Here is a 17,053-nt window from a genome sequence, read left to right as displayed (position 1 = left end):
AAGCTTGCACCTGAGCAGGAAGGCCCATTACAGAAGCTATTGCTAATCATTTGGACCAATACACGTTTGTAATCTAAATTTGTCATTTATCAAAGAGCAGCTGTCATTCTAGATGCTGAGATCAATAAGATTAATGCTTTATAGTTTATGCCAGTAGGTGCTCAGAGAGTACTCAGTTGTGGGAAGCTCTAATCTTTATTTCAAACACTGTATGCGTTTGGTTTTGGTAATGGATAAATGCTTCATAGTGCTAGCTTCTGGCCACAAACCAATTTTATAGACTCAGCTCCTTTGTGATTAAAAGGGAATTTGACAGATTTCTTTCTCTTTTTATCCACTTAATGTTTTAGGATCTTTAACAGTAATGGTCAAAATCTGGCCAGCTTTTTAAGCGGATGGGGCAGCTTATTTCCTTAAGTATCTGACCATTTATGAGTGCTACTCAAGAGTATTCTGGGTATTTATGTGAATACAAGAATCTCTACTCTGGCTGCAAACTTTCCACCTTGACATCTGGCCTGAAAACTATTTCCATAGTAATTAGCTGTGAGGACTTTCTATAAGACAACCATATAGTAAATATTTTACATAGTTCAAGAATCACAAAGAGATTTTTTTTTTAGAAAACACTATTCCCGTTTTAAAACCCACTGCCGTCAAGTCGATTTTGACTCACAGTGACCCTATAGGATAGAGCAGAGCTGCCCCATAGGGTTTCCAAGAAGCAGATGGTGGACTCAGACTGCCAACCTTTTTGTTAGCAGCCGCTGCACCACCAGGACATATTATCAGGAGGGATCAGTCCCTGGAGAGGGTCATCGAAAAAGACAAAGACCTTCAACGAGATGGACTGACACAGTGGCTGCAACAATGAACTGAAGCATAACAATGACTACGAGGATGGTGCAGGACGGGGCAGTGTTTCCTTCCATTGTACACAGGGTCACTACGAGTGGGAACCCACTTGATGGCACCTAACAACAACATTCCCATTTTATAGAGAAGGAAATGTATAGAGAAATTAATACAACTCACCAGAGTTCAGCAAGTTATAAAAGTGGGACTAGAGTAGCACTGCTGTCCGTAAATCCTTAGGCCAACAGCCATGCTATTTCCCATTTCTCAACTAAATCAAGTCTTTGTCAGTTATTCCAACAACTGTTTTTCAATCAGAGAAAACTACAGGGAGTTAGGTGGGAGATGAGATAACACTGCCTATGTGAGAGAAACATGAATATGTCCAATGGCCCCAGTGTTTTCACTCATTTGTCAGTGTCTTGTGTTCTGTCTGATTTCAGACTTGCAGAAAAACCTGAAAAGGTCATTTTGTCATGTCCCTCTCCATTCCACCATCTGGACTCCCTGAAGTTGCTGCCATTTGTTTGAAGGCAAGAGAAAATGTTTCAAAGCAACCTTTGTTTCTTGCTGACAGTCTTTTCAAATCATCCACCGTAACTAGCGCCATATAAACACGTACACAAATACTATCCTAACCTTTTCCAACCTGTTACTGTTACGTTTTTAACTTTAAATTAGACAATCTCTGCAAGCCAAGCATAAAGAATGTAATTACCTACATATGGTAGTGGATAGTTAGCTGCTAATTCTTTTTAGAGAGTCTATAAAAAGCAGCAACATGATATATACTGGTAGAAGTCTGTCTTAAATGAAACTCGTAGCATAGGAACATCCATCTGGGAACCACAGTTAATCATACCATGCAAGGGCTCTGTGCTTCTTTCTATTATAAATCAAATCAGCACCACGCAGCTGTTACTATTTCTCTAATGGGGTTTTCAACTGCTGTCCCAGCAGCTAACTCTCCAGATCTTCAAATTTTGGGTTAAAAAAGATGACATTACCTAGGCTGCATGCATAATACACTACTTCTATTACAGGGGATTGAGCCAAATTTATTTGATTCTGTTTTGTTACAACTCTTGGGAAATTTTAGGAGCCTCGGGTCCTGCGATGAACTCTGAAGAGTACAATGTGATTTGAAAGGTTCTAAAAATATCACAGGCTTGCCTGGGCTCACCGAGAAGGGTGGATGATTCAATTACAAGTGTCAAAAATTTGATTCCTCATTTTTCAGGATCTGACAGCTGCAGCCAATCTTGCCAGGATTCCCTTATCTTCATTGTGTTCTCTTTGAAGTATTTAAAGAAGATTTCATAATCTTTGCAATTTAGCTCTAGGATTTCTGTCAGTAGCCATAGAATGAATTGGTTGGCCCTTTCTAAAGCTGCTTATAAATATTACTTGACCAAGCACATTTTTAAAGTAGCTATAACCACAAAACAGCTGAGTTCTTGTAATGATTAGGGAAGAAAACACAATGGACCATTAACACCATCAACCACGACTGACCTTCAGTGGCTGAGGTATCAGTGGCTCCTTAACTAGAGGTTCACTTCTTGCTGGAAAAAAGCTCAGACCCAAAAGGCATGCATTCATTCGAATGATGGCTTGGGAAGGTTACAAGTACTGCAGCATTGGAGCTGACTCTTTGTTTTTGTTTTTTTTCCTCCGTTATTAAAGGAAAGATTCAGAGATATCAAGTGGCTAAGATGGTAAAGATCAGTAGCTACATGGCACTAATACACGTGGCCGAGGCTCTCTTCTGTCCTCTTCCGTTACCTAAGACACGGTCACCAGGCTCATATTGCTGACCTGTGAACTGGCAAAAATCATACTTACCAAAAACACTTGGCTGGAGGCTACCAGATTAAATGGCAAATTTAGGTTTGTGGTCAGGCATTTAAAAATAACTATCTATAAAATGAAACAAATGGCTATGGGTTAGGGCAGAGAGTTACATGTAAGTACATTTTCTTATTCTGCTGAAGCCTACTCAGAAGGGCCAAGAGATTTTCTGATGGAAAATATATCTAGATTAGATTAAACGCAGTCATACAGGGTTTCCATACATTTACCAACTGCCTACTGCATGCCAGGTACTAAGTAAATGGTGGTGAATAAGAGATATGCCCCTGCCATCACAAAGCTCACTGGGTACACAGGGAAGGCAGAACATGAACAGTGTGATGAATATTACAACATACAAGAGCAGAGTGCTGGGTGTACCTTTCAGGAGGACTGGGTGTGGGTGGGGAAACAACATCAGGGTTTGCATGCTTCCTGGAGGAGATGCACTTAGCTAAGATCTCTCTGCTATTGCAAGAAAAGCATTCTGATCACAGTAGCCTTTTACTGACATACTCTGTCATAATTATGGTCATTAATTATTACACTATACTGTAACACTGTAATACTAAGTTTTTCCATCTCCTAACACACTGAGTACCGTATAAGTAAGACATTTCTATGTTAACATTTTCAAAACACTCTGAAACATGTAAAATTAAGTTCACTGAACATTAAGATGCTACCCCACCCAGTATTTGAAGTTATCATAATTTCAAATAACAGCAAGTTTGCATGTGAAAGATTCTAAAACAACCATATGTGGATTCTAACTAGAATCAAATATCAAATCAATTTATGAACTACAGGTAATAAAATACAGAAAAATAATACACAGAGATTTGGATTTACTCACACATTTTTAGGCAGTGATTCCCAGTAAATAATCAGAAATTATGGATTCTTAGTGCTGGAAGGAACTTTAGGCTGGTCATCTGGTTCAGTGAGTTTCAAACTTCTTTGTAGCACTGACTGGAACTTTATTTTCAAACCAATTCTTCCTTGGAACCCCAATATAAAATCCAGATAAAAGCAGAATTGATGTGGCTGAAATTGGAAGAGGGGTCTAGAACACTGCCCAACTGTCCCCTGAGGCACTTCTTCAGAACTCAAAGGCTCCTCTAACAGGGCAGAAGCAACTAATAAGAAATCTGAATTTGATGGAAGACTGAGTACACACCCCAACCTCCCCTCCCACTTCAAATAAAAAATGTATACAACATCAGAAATCACGAAACATTTGAGGAAAACCAACACTATGAAGGAATTTTAAACTCACTGAGAGGAAACAAAGCTAACTGAACAAACAGAACTACACTAGAATATGTTAGAGTACTTTTAATTACTTTTAGAAAGAAGACAATACTATATCCAGAACCTATGAGAGCTATACTTGGAAAGTAAAATTTTTAGCATTGAAATAAAATGATCAATAATGGCAAGAAGCTAAAAAGACAAAGAAGAATCTGGAAGACTATACCAAGGGACTCATCTATGATGGCATGCAGAAGGGCAATGAGGTGAAAAATATGCCAAGTTAAAAGCCACATGGAGGACAGAGCCACAAGTTCCAATATCCATCCTATATAGAGAGAGGAGAAAGAATGAATAAAAGGAAATAGTCAAAGAAATAAAGAAAAATTTCTCAAAATGAAAAGACTCACTGAAGTTAAAAAGAATGAATTAAAAAAGCTACACCCTTAAACATACTGTACTGAAATTTTAGGTTGGAAAAGATGAGAAAAATTCTAAAACCTTCTGCTGTGGGAGGTAAGATTACAAACAAGGGGACACAGCACTACAGATTGACGTCTGACTTTTCCTTGGCAACAATGGATGTGAGAAGTTAATAAAGTTATGAGGGAAAATTGTTTTGACACTAGAATTCTATACCTATTCCAACTATTTTTCATGAGTTAAGTAAGTTTAACACTGATCAACTCCGTTTCTTCTTCAAGGACCACCATAAGTTTTACATCAGCAAAATAAAAAGTGAATCCAAGAGGAAAACATGGGCTTAAGAAGGAATAAATGAGCAAGAAAACCAATATAAAGCGTACATACAAAATTCAGACCCAACTGTATGCTAATCACAGGGGTATACTTTAAATATAAAGACACAAACAGGTTAAAAGTAAAAGGATGAAAAAAGATAAACCATGCTAACACTACTCAAAAGTTATCAGGACATGTTATCAGAAGGGTTCCCCAGTCCCTGGGGAAGGAAATCATGCTTCGTAAAGCACGGGGTCAAAGAAAAACGAAATGGGCTGACACAGTGGCTGCAACAGTGGGCTCAAGCATAACAATGATTGTGGGCATGGTGCAGGACCGGGCAGTGTTTTGTTCTGCGCAACATAGGTCGCTATGAGTTGGAACCGACTTGAGAGCACTTAACAACAAACTGAGAGAATATATTTGTTTACCTCCATCCACTCATGGTTATCTCTGTTGTAGCAGCTGTGGTGTGATTAATTACTTTTGTGTGAAGCCTTTCTAGCCATGGTCTTGTGACTCCCACCCAGGCGATTGGGTGGGGCTATGCAAATAAGATAATTGTGACCCACCACGAAGGGGACTGGTCAGTTTTGTCTCAAAAGAGAACCAATTCCAGGGCAGAGGGGAGAGCCCTCCAACACCAAAGAAGGAGAGACCCACAGCAGAGACCTGCAGGAGATGGCGCAGTGGGCTTCCTGGCCCATGGAGTGAGAAAGCTGAGTGTTTTGGGGCAGAGACAGGGCCGGGAAGAAGTCTACGTCTGACCCACAAATCTGGGGCTTGCCTCCACAACCACGTGAGCCATTTCCTTTATATGGTTTGTGAATTCTGTGAGACGTTGCAGTGAATTAGGGAACCCAAAGACAGGAGGGAGAGTATTGAGAGAAGAGGGAGTAGTTGACGTTTGAGATGATGGAGTGGTACAGCGGCTTGGAAAAGTTGGGCATTTGAGACATCTTTAACCTCTGCCTCATAGGAACCAGCTTTGTGCTGATCTTTATGAAAGAAATTATTTGTTCAGCAGCACTAGATAACTAAGATACCAACTAACGGCCAACCCTGCAAGCAGGGTGGTGTGTTCAACAAATTTGTTTTGGAAGAAGCACAACCTAAATGCTCCCTGGAAGCAAGGATGGTGAGACTTCGTCTAATGTACTTTGGACATGTTATCAGGAGGGACCAGTTCCTGAGAAGGACATCGTACTTGAAAAAGTAGAGAGTCAGCGAAAAAGAGGAAAACCCTCAATGAGATGGATTGACACAGTGGTTGCAACAACGGGCTCAAACATAGCAATGAGTGTGAGGAAGGCACAAGACTGGGCAGTGTTCCATTCTGTTGTACACAGGGTTACTCTGAGTTGGAACCGACTCAACGGCACCTAATAACAACAACCCATTTTTAGCTTTGTCAAGAGACAGTAGTCTCTAAACTTAATCATCTTAAAAATATTATCACCTACCAAATGCTGGTGGTGAAGAGAAAGAAATTAAGATAGGCTAGACTGGCAAAAATGGTTATCTCTACTACCGAGGAAATAATTTCAACCGTTCAGGAAATTCCTCCCTATGTCATTAACTCTGACAGAATAAGAGAACGTGTTTAACTAACAGGTTCCTGTGCTGTAACCAAAGTACATTAGAAAAAAATGAACCATTTCAAATCAACAGCTCTTATGAAAAAGTACGGAAAGAACACATGCCTGTAGCACTTGTCGCCTGCAATCAGAAGTGCTGCAACTCTTAGACACGACGTAACATCTGCAGCACTAACCTCAATGGTGGTACGAAGCATCAAAATGCATGTCTCATTACCAAACCTTAAAAACTGCTAGCCAACCTCCAAAACGAAAATGACAAAAGGAATATAAGTTATTATATACGTATAGTAATGTTATATTTATCCTTATTAACAGTCATATTCCTAAAATTTTCCAAGAATCATCAACTACATAAGCTTAATCAAGGATGAAGGTTCACATCCAAATGAATGGCCGTTGTGTAACCTCTGGCAGACTAACATTTCCAATTAATGGCTGTCCACAATGCAGAGCAGCACAGAATTCCATCTGCAGAGGCATTCACATCTAGGTTCAAATCCTTGCTCTGCTACTCACTACCTGCGTGACTTTGGACAAGTTACTTAAATACTCTAAGACTCTTTTCTGAGTTGTAAAATGAAGAAAATATCTATTTCACAGACTTTCTGAGAGGATGAATTAGGATATATTTTTGAAGTTCTCAAGGCAATACCGAACACACAGTAACTGCTCCATGAATGGCAGCTAAAACAACTCTCGTCAGTCATATTTTCCCCTATCTTGAATCTGTGTAAATTATTTATCCCTAAATAGAACACTATTTGATATTTATTTCTACTGAATTGCTTCCACTTTGGGGAACACTAATTTCTAATATTTAACATGTAAACGCTATTTCTAGCTTTCCAATTCTTCATCTAAGTGAATGATAAAAATATTAAGAGCTAACACTTACTGACCACTTACTATGTGCCCGGTGGTGTTCTAAGCACTTCAGCAGTATTAACTCATTTAATCCTCACAGTAATTCCACAAGGTATGTACTAGTAACGTTCACCTTTCACAGCTGAGTACAAAGAGCTTAAAAAGCTTGCCCAAGGTCACCAAGCTAGTATGGTAAGTGGTGAAGGTGGGATCTGCACTCAAACCGCTGAGTTCTAGAGCCTGTGCTCTCTAACACACCATTTTACTGCTTCTCACACACGTAGTAGTAACATGCTGCCTGCAAGAATGATTACTTCGGGATGATGTGAAATGTTATATGTTGACAGAGTCTTTGAAGTTTTCAGAAGCTTTGACAACTATTTGTAAGAACAATGGAAGGCAACTATCACCATTTTATAGGAGAAACCTCAGAGAGGTTAAAAAAAAAACAACCCATTGCTATCAATTCCGACTCTTAGCGATTCTATAGGATAGAGTAGAACTGCCCCACAGGGTTGCCAAGGCTGTAATATTTACAGAAGCAGACTGCCACATCTTTCTCCAGTGGAGTGGCTGATAGGTTCAAACTTCTAAACTTTTGGTTAACAGCCAAATTCTCAACCATTATGCAGAGGGGTTAAGTGATTTGTCTAAGGTCAACAGAAAGATGCAGGAGAGGCGTGGAACCCAGCTTTGCTACTTATTAGCTACGTGAATCCATAATCTCTCTGAGCCTCACTCAACTATAAAATTGAAATAATAATAACACCCCTAGAGTGATGGCAAGAAGTAAAGGAGTGTATGTTTGGAAAGTGTCTAGCACAGAACCTTGTACATAAAAGGTGCTCCATAAAGGTTAGCCCCCTTTCGCCACTCTCCTCCCTATGACTCCCGGCACAGTATCCTTTCCAAGCACCATGCTACTACTTTTCAACATCCTCTCACCAACTGTGTTAACAGATGGGTGGCACAGAACATGATTTTTGGGTAACTACCATGTGATTAAGGAGCCCTAATAGCACAATGGTTAAAGTGGTTGGCTGCTAACCAAAAAAAAGTCAGCAGTTCAAACATACCAGCCGCTCCACCGAAGAAAGATGTGGCAGTCTGCTTCCATAAAGATTTACAGCCTTGAGAAACTAATACGCTCTGTAAACCTTTGTCTAAAGCACGATTTAAAAAAAAAAAAAAAAGCTTCAAATCTTAAAAAAGAAAAGAAAAGAAAAGAATTACAGCCTCAAAAACCCTATGGCGGGGGGAGCGGTTCGAAGCTGGCGAAATGGACACGAAAAGAGAGCGTGGAGGGAGGGAGCAGGCTCACTGGGGGAGAGCAATTGGAAGTATGTAGCAAGGTGTATGTAAGTTTTTGTGTGAGAGACCAACTCGATTTGTAAACTTTCACTTAAAGCACAATAAAAATTAAAAAAAAAAAAACAAAACTACGGGGCAGTTCTGCTCTGCCCTGCAGGGTTGCTATGAGTCAGAGTCACCTCAACACAGCGGGTTTTTTGACCATGTGATACTGAATCAGAAACCTCAGTGAAGTCCAGCTGTATTACATAATTGTAAGTATAACAAACTTCCTCCCTTTTGTCCATCTGGCCTATCGTGTCGTCGAAGTAGAAAATACAATTGGCTCACTAAGATTTGCTCTTTATAAAATCATGCTTAATGTTCCCCAATACCTTCTGTTCTTTTAGGTAACTGCCAAATAATTTAATTGATTTGCTGTAGTTTCTGACCAGACATTGTTCAAAAATTAAGTTGACCTTATCATTCCAAAGTTATTTTTAACCCCTTACAAAAGAAAGTATGTCTTTTTCTGTCATCAGATATTTTTCCTATTCATCACGGACTCTCAAAAATACACGCTAATATTTTGGCTGTAGGCTCTTTTCCCTCACGTGTGCATATAAGAAACATCTCGTACTTAGTGACAAGCACTGCTTGTGTCAAATGTGGCCTTATCAGTTAGTATTGCCAGCTGGCATTTTCTTAAGATAAAATGCCAAGAGGTAGCATGGTCTCTTGTACAGCAATATTGCTGCATAATTAATCTTTTTTTCTCCCCCGGAATAGCAAGGTTGTCACGAAGTACATACTATTGGCTTCCAAGTTGTCATTTAAAATGTTTCCATGTCGTAATTCAATCTGGAAGTGGATGCTAAAAGCCAAAGGAAATATTTGAATCAGGTGCTGACTTCCTAAATCTACTCCTACCTGAAAAAGCTAAAAGGCATACTGGGAGGCTACAACCCCAAGCACCACGGGGAAAAGCGGTGCTGTGGGAACAAATTCATTTGAGTTTGGCACAGTGAAGGCTCAGTGCCAATTTGTAAGAGTATGAATTCAATTACTTTTTAGAGCCAAAAATGAGATTTGGACACAAGCAGCTTTTCAAAGCAGCTTTTGCTGAGACCTAGTAGTTAATATTAAACAAGCAAACAAAAAAGCCTGTAAGAGTAAAATATGATCTATCATTCGATTTGACAAAAAAAAAAAAAAAACCCGGAGCTGAAGACAAGATATTTGGCTTCATTCTCTCACCCTTCTTGATCCAACTTTATGAAAAAGGCTTGAAGAACTGTATTTTTCGTGCTTGAGTTTAGCTATCTGTAAATGACATTATTATTTGCCCTGGCAAGCTCATGAGTTTGACAGGCGGAAAATGAAACGTCAGATTTTACAGCACTGTTCCAAATTTAAAGTATACAGCGATGCAAGATGTACCTGCATTTTTTAATTTGTAAGCATCTACCCACTGCCCTCGAGTAGATTCCGGCTCAACAGCGACCGCATAGGGTTATCAAGGCTGTAAATCTCTACGGAAGCAGACTGCCACATCTTTCTCCCTTGGAGCCATTGGTGGTTTCGAACCACCAAGCTTTCGGTTAGCAGTCAACTGCTTTAACCCATGTGCCACCAGGGCTCCTCTGTAAGTGTCTCTGGTGAGGTTATTTTAACAGTGGCAGCCCCACTGGCCAAATACACATTGCTGACAAAGTGACTTAGTAATGGTATTTTCTTAGCCCTTTATGGAAATACATTTATCAACAAGTACAAATTTTAGTCTTATCTATTAGTTTCCATTGATTTCGTTTCACTTTTGTAACTTAATACTTACAATAAATAAATTCAATATAAATTCGCTTAATTAAAAAGTAGGAGATTAGAACATTACCTCATAACATCACTAAGATCTCTGCCATTTTATATCAAGAATATCAATATTTTTGCAAAAAGATTTTTCTTTTTTGGTTTTAGGTAATAAGTCTTATAAAATAAGATTAACATCCAGTTACTGACGTTCAAACTAGAAAAGCCAAACACACTGATGTTTTCAACAGAAGACATTACTCATACCCTGGTCCTATGAGATACTTCAACTTACCTCATCTCCCTTCAAAACTTCTGCGCCATCAAACTCCCGGGTCTGATTTGTCTTTACGGACACCTCTCTCTCTAGGCTGGCTAATTTCTCCTTTGCCTCCTGAAGTTCCTCAGCTTTGGCTTCTTTTTTACGAGAAATGATGGATGCCTAATTGATCATTAAACATGAAAGGAAAAGAATACATACAATCAACTTTCTATTATTCTTGTGAAGTTACATTTTAGATTTTACTGAACTAAATTTTCAATGTCAGGATGATGTCTCCTGACCACTAACCCTTGCCCCACTACTTAGCATCACCAGTTACAGATTTAGTGTGATCATGCAATGTACATTAAATATCAACCTAAATACATGCTGGAAAATAAAAGCCCTGAAAATACAGGCCGAATCAGCAGAGAAACAAAAATGCAATAAGAACAAGAATATGAAAGTGTTATCAAGTAACACTCAAATGCCAATGACAATAGATTCTCCTAAGTAAATAGAAGTCAACGCTAAGTCTATTGTTCTGTACAGTGGGCTTTCTTTCACTGAACGAAAACAAGAATGCTTTATTAAAACTATAACACAGGTCAATCTAGGTCAAGAAATCATACTTTCAAAATGAAATATTAAAACAGCTGTTAAATTTGGGGCATTCTAATAAATAAAATGCAGGCTCAATACCAAACACCTGACTCACCACAATTATGCAAATGTTTACAGAAGCCAAATGGTTGCTGTAACCATGAATACAGCATTTCATATTGGCTGGGAGCCCTGGTGGCACAATGATTAAGAGCTTGCTGCTAACCAAAAGGTTGGTGGTTCGAAAACACCCAGAGGCTCTGTGGGAAAAAAGACCTGGTGATCTGCTTCTGTAAAGATTACAGCCAAGGAAACCTTATGGGGCAGTTCTATTCTGTCACTCAGGGTCACTATGAGTTGGAATGGACTCAATGGCACCTAACAACTATAACAACAGGAACTCTTAGGGATTTCCTTAAATAAGACATGGCCACACTAGCTTAAGAAAAATACTAGCTAAACTGTTTTTCTTAAGTGAAATACCAAAAACCAACCAAACCTGCTGCTGTTGAGTTGATTCCAATGCATGGCGACCCTACAGTACAGAGTAGAACTGCCCCATAGGGTTTCCAAGGAGCGGCTGGTGGATTTGAACTGCCAATCTTATGGTTAACAGCCAACCTCTTAACCACAGTGCCAACAGGGCGCCTAAGTGAAATAGTAAAAATATTTTCTCCATATGAATTTGATAGGACGGGGGAATCTCTAGCATAAATTATAAAATAGTCTATTGTCCTTCAAGACTTTCCTATTAAAAAAAAAAAGGCAGTTGATGAAAGACTGTTTCTACCTAAGTATTCCTGGTAAGAAACGAAGAAGGAATGATACACTATCAGAATTTTGTAGGAATTGACGGTATATTTCTTTAATCTGCAAAAATAAATGTAAACTTCAGCTCCAAAGCCAGATTCTTACATAAGAGAGAAACACAAGGGCATGTCCTACTTAAGGCAGGAACAAGATAAGGACGTTCCTATCTCCACTATAATTTAATACTGTGTTGAAGGTATTAGCCAATACCACTGGACAAGAGAAAGCAATGAGAAGGAAAAGAATTTGAAAGGAAAAATGGGAATTTTCAGCCTATACAATTATATAGCTAAAAAACCAAAGAACCAATGGAAAAGCCGCAGCAAACAAACCAGTAGTTTTCATAGACGAACAAAATCAGTTAAAGACATAAGGAATGTAAAGACCTCATTTATATGTGTAAAAAAGAAAATAAAATATGTAAGCATAAATTTAACAAGAAAAGTTCCAAACCTTTATGACACAGAGTAAACTTGAACAAATGGAAAGACAGACCATGCTCTTAGACAGGAAAACTCTACATCATGAAGATGTTAAGTTCTCAATTGATAAATGTAATATAACTCCAATAACATAAAAAACTGCTTTTTTCCTCTAGAGCTAGACAAGTTGATAATAAAGTTTATTTGGAAGAACATACATGCAAGCGTAGTTAGAAAAACCCAGAAAAAGTAAAGCAATTGGGAGTGCAGGTAGCTAGCTTTATCAGATCTCAAGAGTGGGATTATAAAGCTTTCATAGATTAAATAGTTGATGGGCTTCATGAATAGATAGGCCAAGGGAACAGAATAGAAAATCTATTAGTAAAGCCTATATAGTTTGGAAATATAGGATAAAATAAAGGCAGAATCTCAAATCTGTTGAGGAAAAACGGGCTTTTTACTATTGTCATTAGCTCAACTGGAGAGCCACATGAAAAAAAGATACACTATGTACCACATCCCACTAGACAGAATTCTAAACAGATTCTAGGAAATTTGTTCTAAAAAGAACATAGAAATAAACAAAACAAAAAAAAACTTAAATAAATTCCTCTATAACCTGAAAGTGGGGAAAACATTCCTAACTATGACTCAAAATCTGAAAACAGTAAGAAAAAGGATTGATAAACTTGATTTCATAAAAGCTAAGAACTTTCCTAAGGCAAAAGTAACACTACAGTCAAAAGACACAAACTGGGGAAAAAATGTTACAACTTATAAGCTAGAAAAACCGTAAACATTCCTGATACTTAGTTTTTAAAAAAGAGAAAAGGCCAACAACCCTAAAGAAAAATAGATATAAAGATGAAGGGACAAGTCACAGAAAAAGAAATTGAAATGGTTTTTACTTATATGAAAATCAAACTAACTTCTAAATTCTAAGTTATAGGAAATACAGGAGACAGAGGGACATGTTAAATGACATCACAGAAGATGCTATAGGACAAATGACCCAGTTTCTTCAATAAGTAAATTGCAAGAAATTACTAAATAATAAGTGAGAAGGAGAATCTATCAATCAAAAGAAACTTAAACATATGAACCAAATGCAGCGTATGAATCCTGTACGGATCGTGATTCAAGCCAAGCAAATGTGAAAAAAGAAAAGAAAAAAATCGAGATACTCAGGGAAATCTGGACACTGATTGGATATTTGTTGATATTAAGGAATTATTAAATTTTTTCAGATGTGGTATGTCATTGTTAAAAAGTCTTTTACCTTTTAGAGATACACATTGAAATATTTACAGATGAAATTACATGAAGTGTGAGGTGTGCTTCAAAATAATCCAGGTGGGGCTGGATGATGAAAGTACAGATGAAACAAGAATGGCCATGATTTCTGCCGTTTAGGGATACATGAGGGTTTACTGTACTAGTCCCTCTACCTCTGTATATAGCTGAAATTTCCCATTATAAAGGGTTTTTAAAAATTCTAGTGTCCTTGAATAATACTTTTATCTAGCTCATTATTTTCTGAGGCTACGGAATGCTCTTCACACTAAACTCCTATTAGCTGGGTTCTTTTCAGGTAAGCCACAGCTTCCATTTGAATCTTTTGCCCAGAAATATAAAACTTACAAATCCATACAATCTAACATTTGTGGAAAAAATAACAAATGCTTTAGCACTAAAATTTAATTTATTTCCCATGTGCAACCTGACTTTTAACTGGAAAAAGTTGTATTACCTTTTGACTCATTAAAGATGCAGTGGTTAGGAGTTATGGTTGCTCCTTGGAAACCCCATGAGGCAGTTCAACTCTGTCCTATAGGTCACTGTAGGTCAGAATCGACTTGATGACAATGGTTTTTTTTTTAAGGTAAGCTAAGGATTTTCTTGTTTTTTTAAGCTAAGGAGTCCCTGGGTGGAGCAAATGGTTAAGCACTCAACTACTAGCCAAAAGGTCCATGGTTCGAACCCACCCAGAGGCACCTCAGGAGACAGGCTTGGCGATCTGCTTCTGAAGAGTCACAGCCTTGAAAACTCTGTGGAGCGTTTCTACTCTGCACACATGGGGTTGCCATGAGTCAGCATCGACTGGATGGGGCAACTAACAACAACAAGGCAAGCTATCACTTTAAAAATGAAATTCTACACTCAGATATGAACACAAGCAGCTTTATCACCAGAGTTGGCAGTCACTAAGGAAACAAGGCATTATCGGGTGTATTGCATTTCAAACTTGAACATGTGTCTTTTGTCTTTTGTGACTTTTCCACAAATTCTTTACTGTAATCTGGCGATTAGCAGTGACAGAGGAGCATTTATTCATTGCTTCCTCCTCACTTTTAAGGCTGTAGATAACACAGCCTGTGGTTTTTATGGAGATTTTCACCGATAAGATTACAGATCTAAATATGTGGGCCAAAGAGCGGGTCTTACCTGTTGCCGATACAGTGAGAGTTTGCCTTCAATTGGCTCATTTCTCATCATTTTCTTTTCAATCAGCTGATTGATTTCTGTGTTTATTTCATTTATCTAAAACAATAAGAAAGTGAAAAATATTAAAACCCTCCATATGATTACACAAACTAAATGATGTCTGGCCAAGCCAAACTCTGACTTTAGAGTTTTTAATCATTAGTGATTTGAGGCGAGGAGCAGTTCCATTGATATCAAGATTACTTAATGTTGTTATGATTATTTTAGAAACAATTTACATTACACTGTACATGATATATTTCACATAAAGTACTTATACATTATTACGAAAAAGCTGTTTTTTAAAAATCTAAAGCTATCCACTCGCCAAGATAGTGACTTTCAAGTTGCTGAAAGCCATAAAGACAAATCTGGACAAACATTCTCAGGGATTTAGTAACTGGAACTCATGAGCCCAGCTGAGAGTGGACAGGGTTAACATCTAAAAACCATTTCTGTTCTAATGACCTGCAATTTTACACTGTCATTTATCGTGGTCATTCATCGAAACCTTTACAAAATATAATAAAATAAAACTGACTAAAGCCAAAAGAAACATATAGTCCTTAACAAATAATAATTTAAAAAATTACATGGCTTTCAGTATATTTGAAAAGACTAGGATTTTCTTGTTAATTCCATGACATTGAATTTGAGCCAAATCTGACTTAGACATCTAATTTCTCTCAGGGCATCGAACTGGTTCTTCCTGGTTCAATCATGACCCAGAAATCGACACTGGACCAGACCTGAATTTTTAAAATTTGGGTGAACCAGAACCATAACCACAACAGGAAAAATTATGGGTCAAAGCCCTACTAGAAACTTAATCTCCCTTACAGAAAACAAGGGCAGCACACACATTGCGTAGCAACCAAATCACCCGCCTGTTGAATTTTGTGAAGAGTCAGAAACAAAGGATGGCGGCCAACCACTTCTGGCAATAATCCAATTTCATTCTCTTGAAAGCGCTCACTAACCCTCTTTCTAGTCTCCTACTGCAGGGCTTCAACCTGTAATTTTTCCCATTCCAGCTATAGTTCTGGATCACCCAAATTTTAAAAAATTCGGGTCTGTTCCCAGTTTCGCTTTGTCGGCCATGACTGACCAGGTTTGAACCGGTTCAAAGCCCTGATTCTGATTCATAGTAACCCGTAGTACAGAGTAGAAATGCCCCATCATGGGGTTTCCAAGGCTGTAAATCTCTACAGAGCAGACTGCCACATCTTTCTCCCGTGGAGCAGCTGGTAGGTTTGAACTGCCAGCCTTTTGGTTAGCAGCCAAGCCCTTAATCATTATGTCCTCATGGCTCCAAATTTCTCTAAGTACATTAAAAGAGCAAAATGGTCAGAATCATGTATTTAATTGTACTGGCTATTAAGTCCATATTAAGCACATTAAGGGATTAGCAGCAAGTCAATTTTCATACTTGTTATTTTAAAAAAATATTTGGTTACTGCTTTATTTCTAGGAAACAAAAATGTTATGACACCAGATTTCTGTAGACATTACAACAAAGCTTGGCAATCCTAAAGCTGGCATAAAAGGCTAATAAAAAATATTAGTTTTAAACGTAAAATTGTTATATTATTATTCTTGGAAATAAAAATTAATGATTTATTTAAAAATTTGCCATCTACATGACTGTTGTTTTTAGGTGCCATTGAGTTGATTCCAACTCATAGTGACCCTATGCACAGCAGAATGAAACACTGCCTGGTCCTGCACCATCCTCACAATCGTTATGCTTAAACCCACTGTTGCAGCCACTGTGTCAATCCATCTCATTGAGGGTCTTCCTCTTTTCTGCTGACCCTCTACTTTACCAAGCATGATGTCCTTCTCTAGGGATTGATCCCTCCTGACAACATGTCCAAAGTATGTGAGAAGAAGACTCATCATCCCTGGTTCCAAGGAGCATCCTGGTTGTACTTCTACCAAGATGCATCTGTTTGTTCTTTTGGCAGTCCATGGTCTATTCAATATTCTTTGCCAACACCACAATTCAAAGGCATCAATTCTTCCATCTTCCTTATTCACTGTCCAGCTGTCATGTGCATATGAGGTGTATAAAAACATCCTGGCTTGGGGTCAGGCACACCTTGGTCTTCAAGATGACATCTTTGCTTTTCAACACTTTAAAGAGGTCTTTTGCAGCAGATTTGCTCAATGCAGTGCATTTTTTGATTTCCTGACTGCTACTTCCATGG

At 38.2% G+C, this 17,053-nt stretch overlaps 1 protein-coding gene across 10 annotated transcripts in view; it reads right to left on the bottom strand.

Moving 5' to 3' along the window:
* Positions 1–17,053, bottom strand: part of IFT81 (intraflagellar transport 81) — a 76,984-nt gene that overhangs the window by 36,301 nt on the left and 23,630 nt on the right. For all 10 annotated transcript variants that reach the window (XR_010318573.1, XM_023539283.2, XM_064272178.1 and 7 more), the window contains 2 exons: positions 14,805–14,900; positions 10,558–10,704 (listed from right to left, as the gene is read on the bottom strand). Coding sequence is in view for 9 of the 10 variants with exons in the window: in XM_023539283.2 (XP_023395051.2) it covers positions 10,558–10,704; positions 14,805–14,900 (243 nt within the window). In the remaining variant the exon portion in view is untranslated. The remainder of the gene's footprint in view (positions 1–10,557; positions 10,705–14,804; positions 14,901–17,053) is intronic.

Source organism: Loxodonta africana, chromosome 19, assembly GCF_030014295.1.
Source record: "Loxodonta africana isolate mLoxAfr1 chromosome 19, mLoxAfr1.hap2, whole genome shotgun sequence".
NCBI classification, from domain to species: domain Eukaryota; kingdom Metazoa; phylum Chordata; class Mammalia; order Proboscidea; family Elephantidae; genus Loxodonta; species Loxodonta africana.
This window is presented reverse-complemented; position numbering and strand designations above follow the sequence as displayed.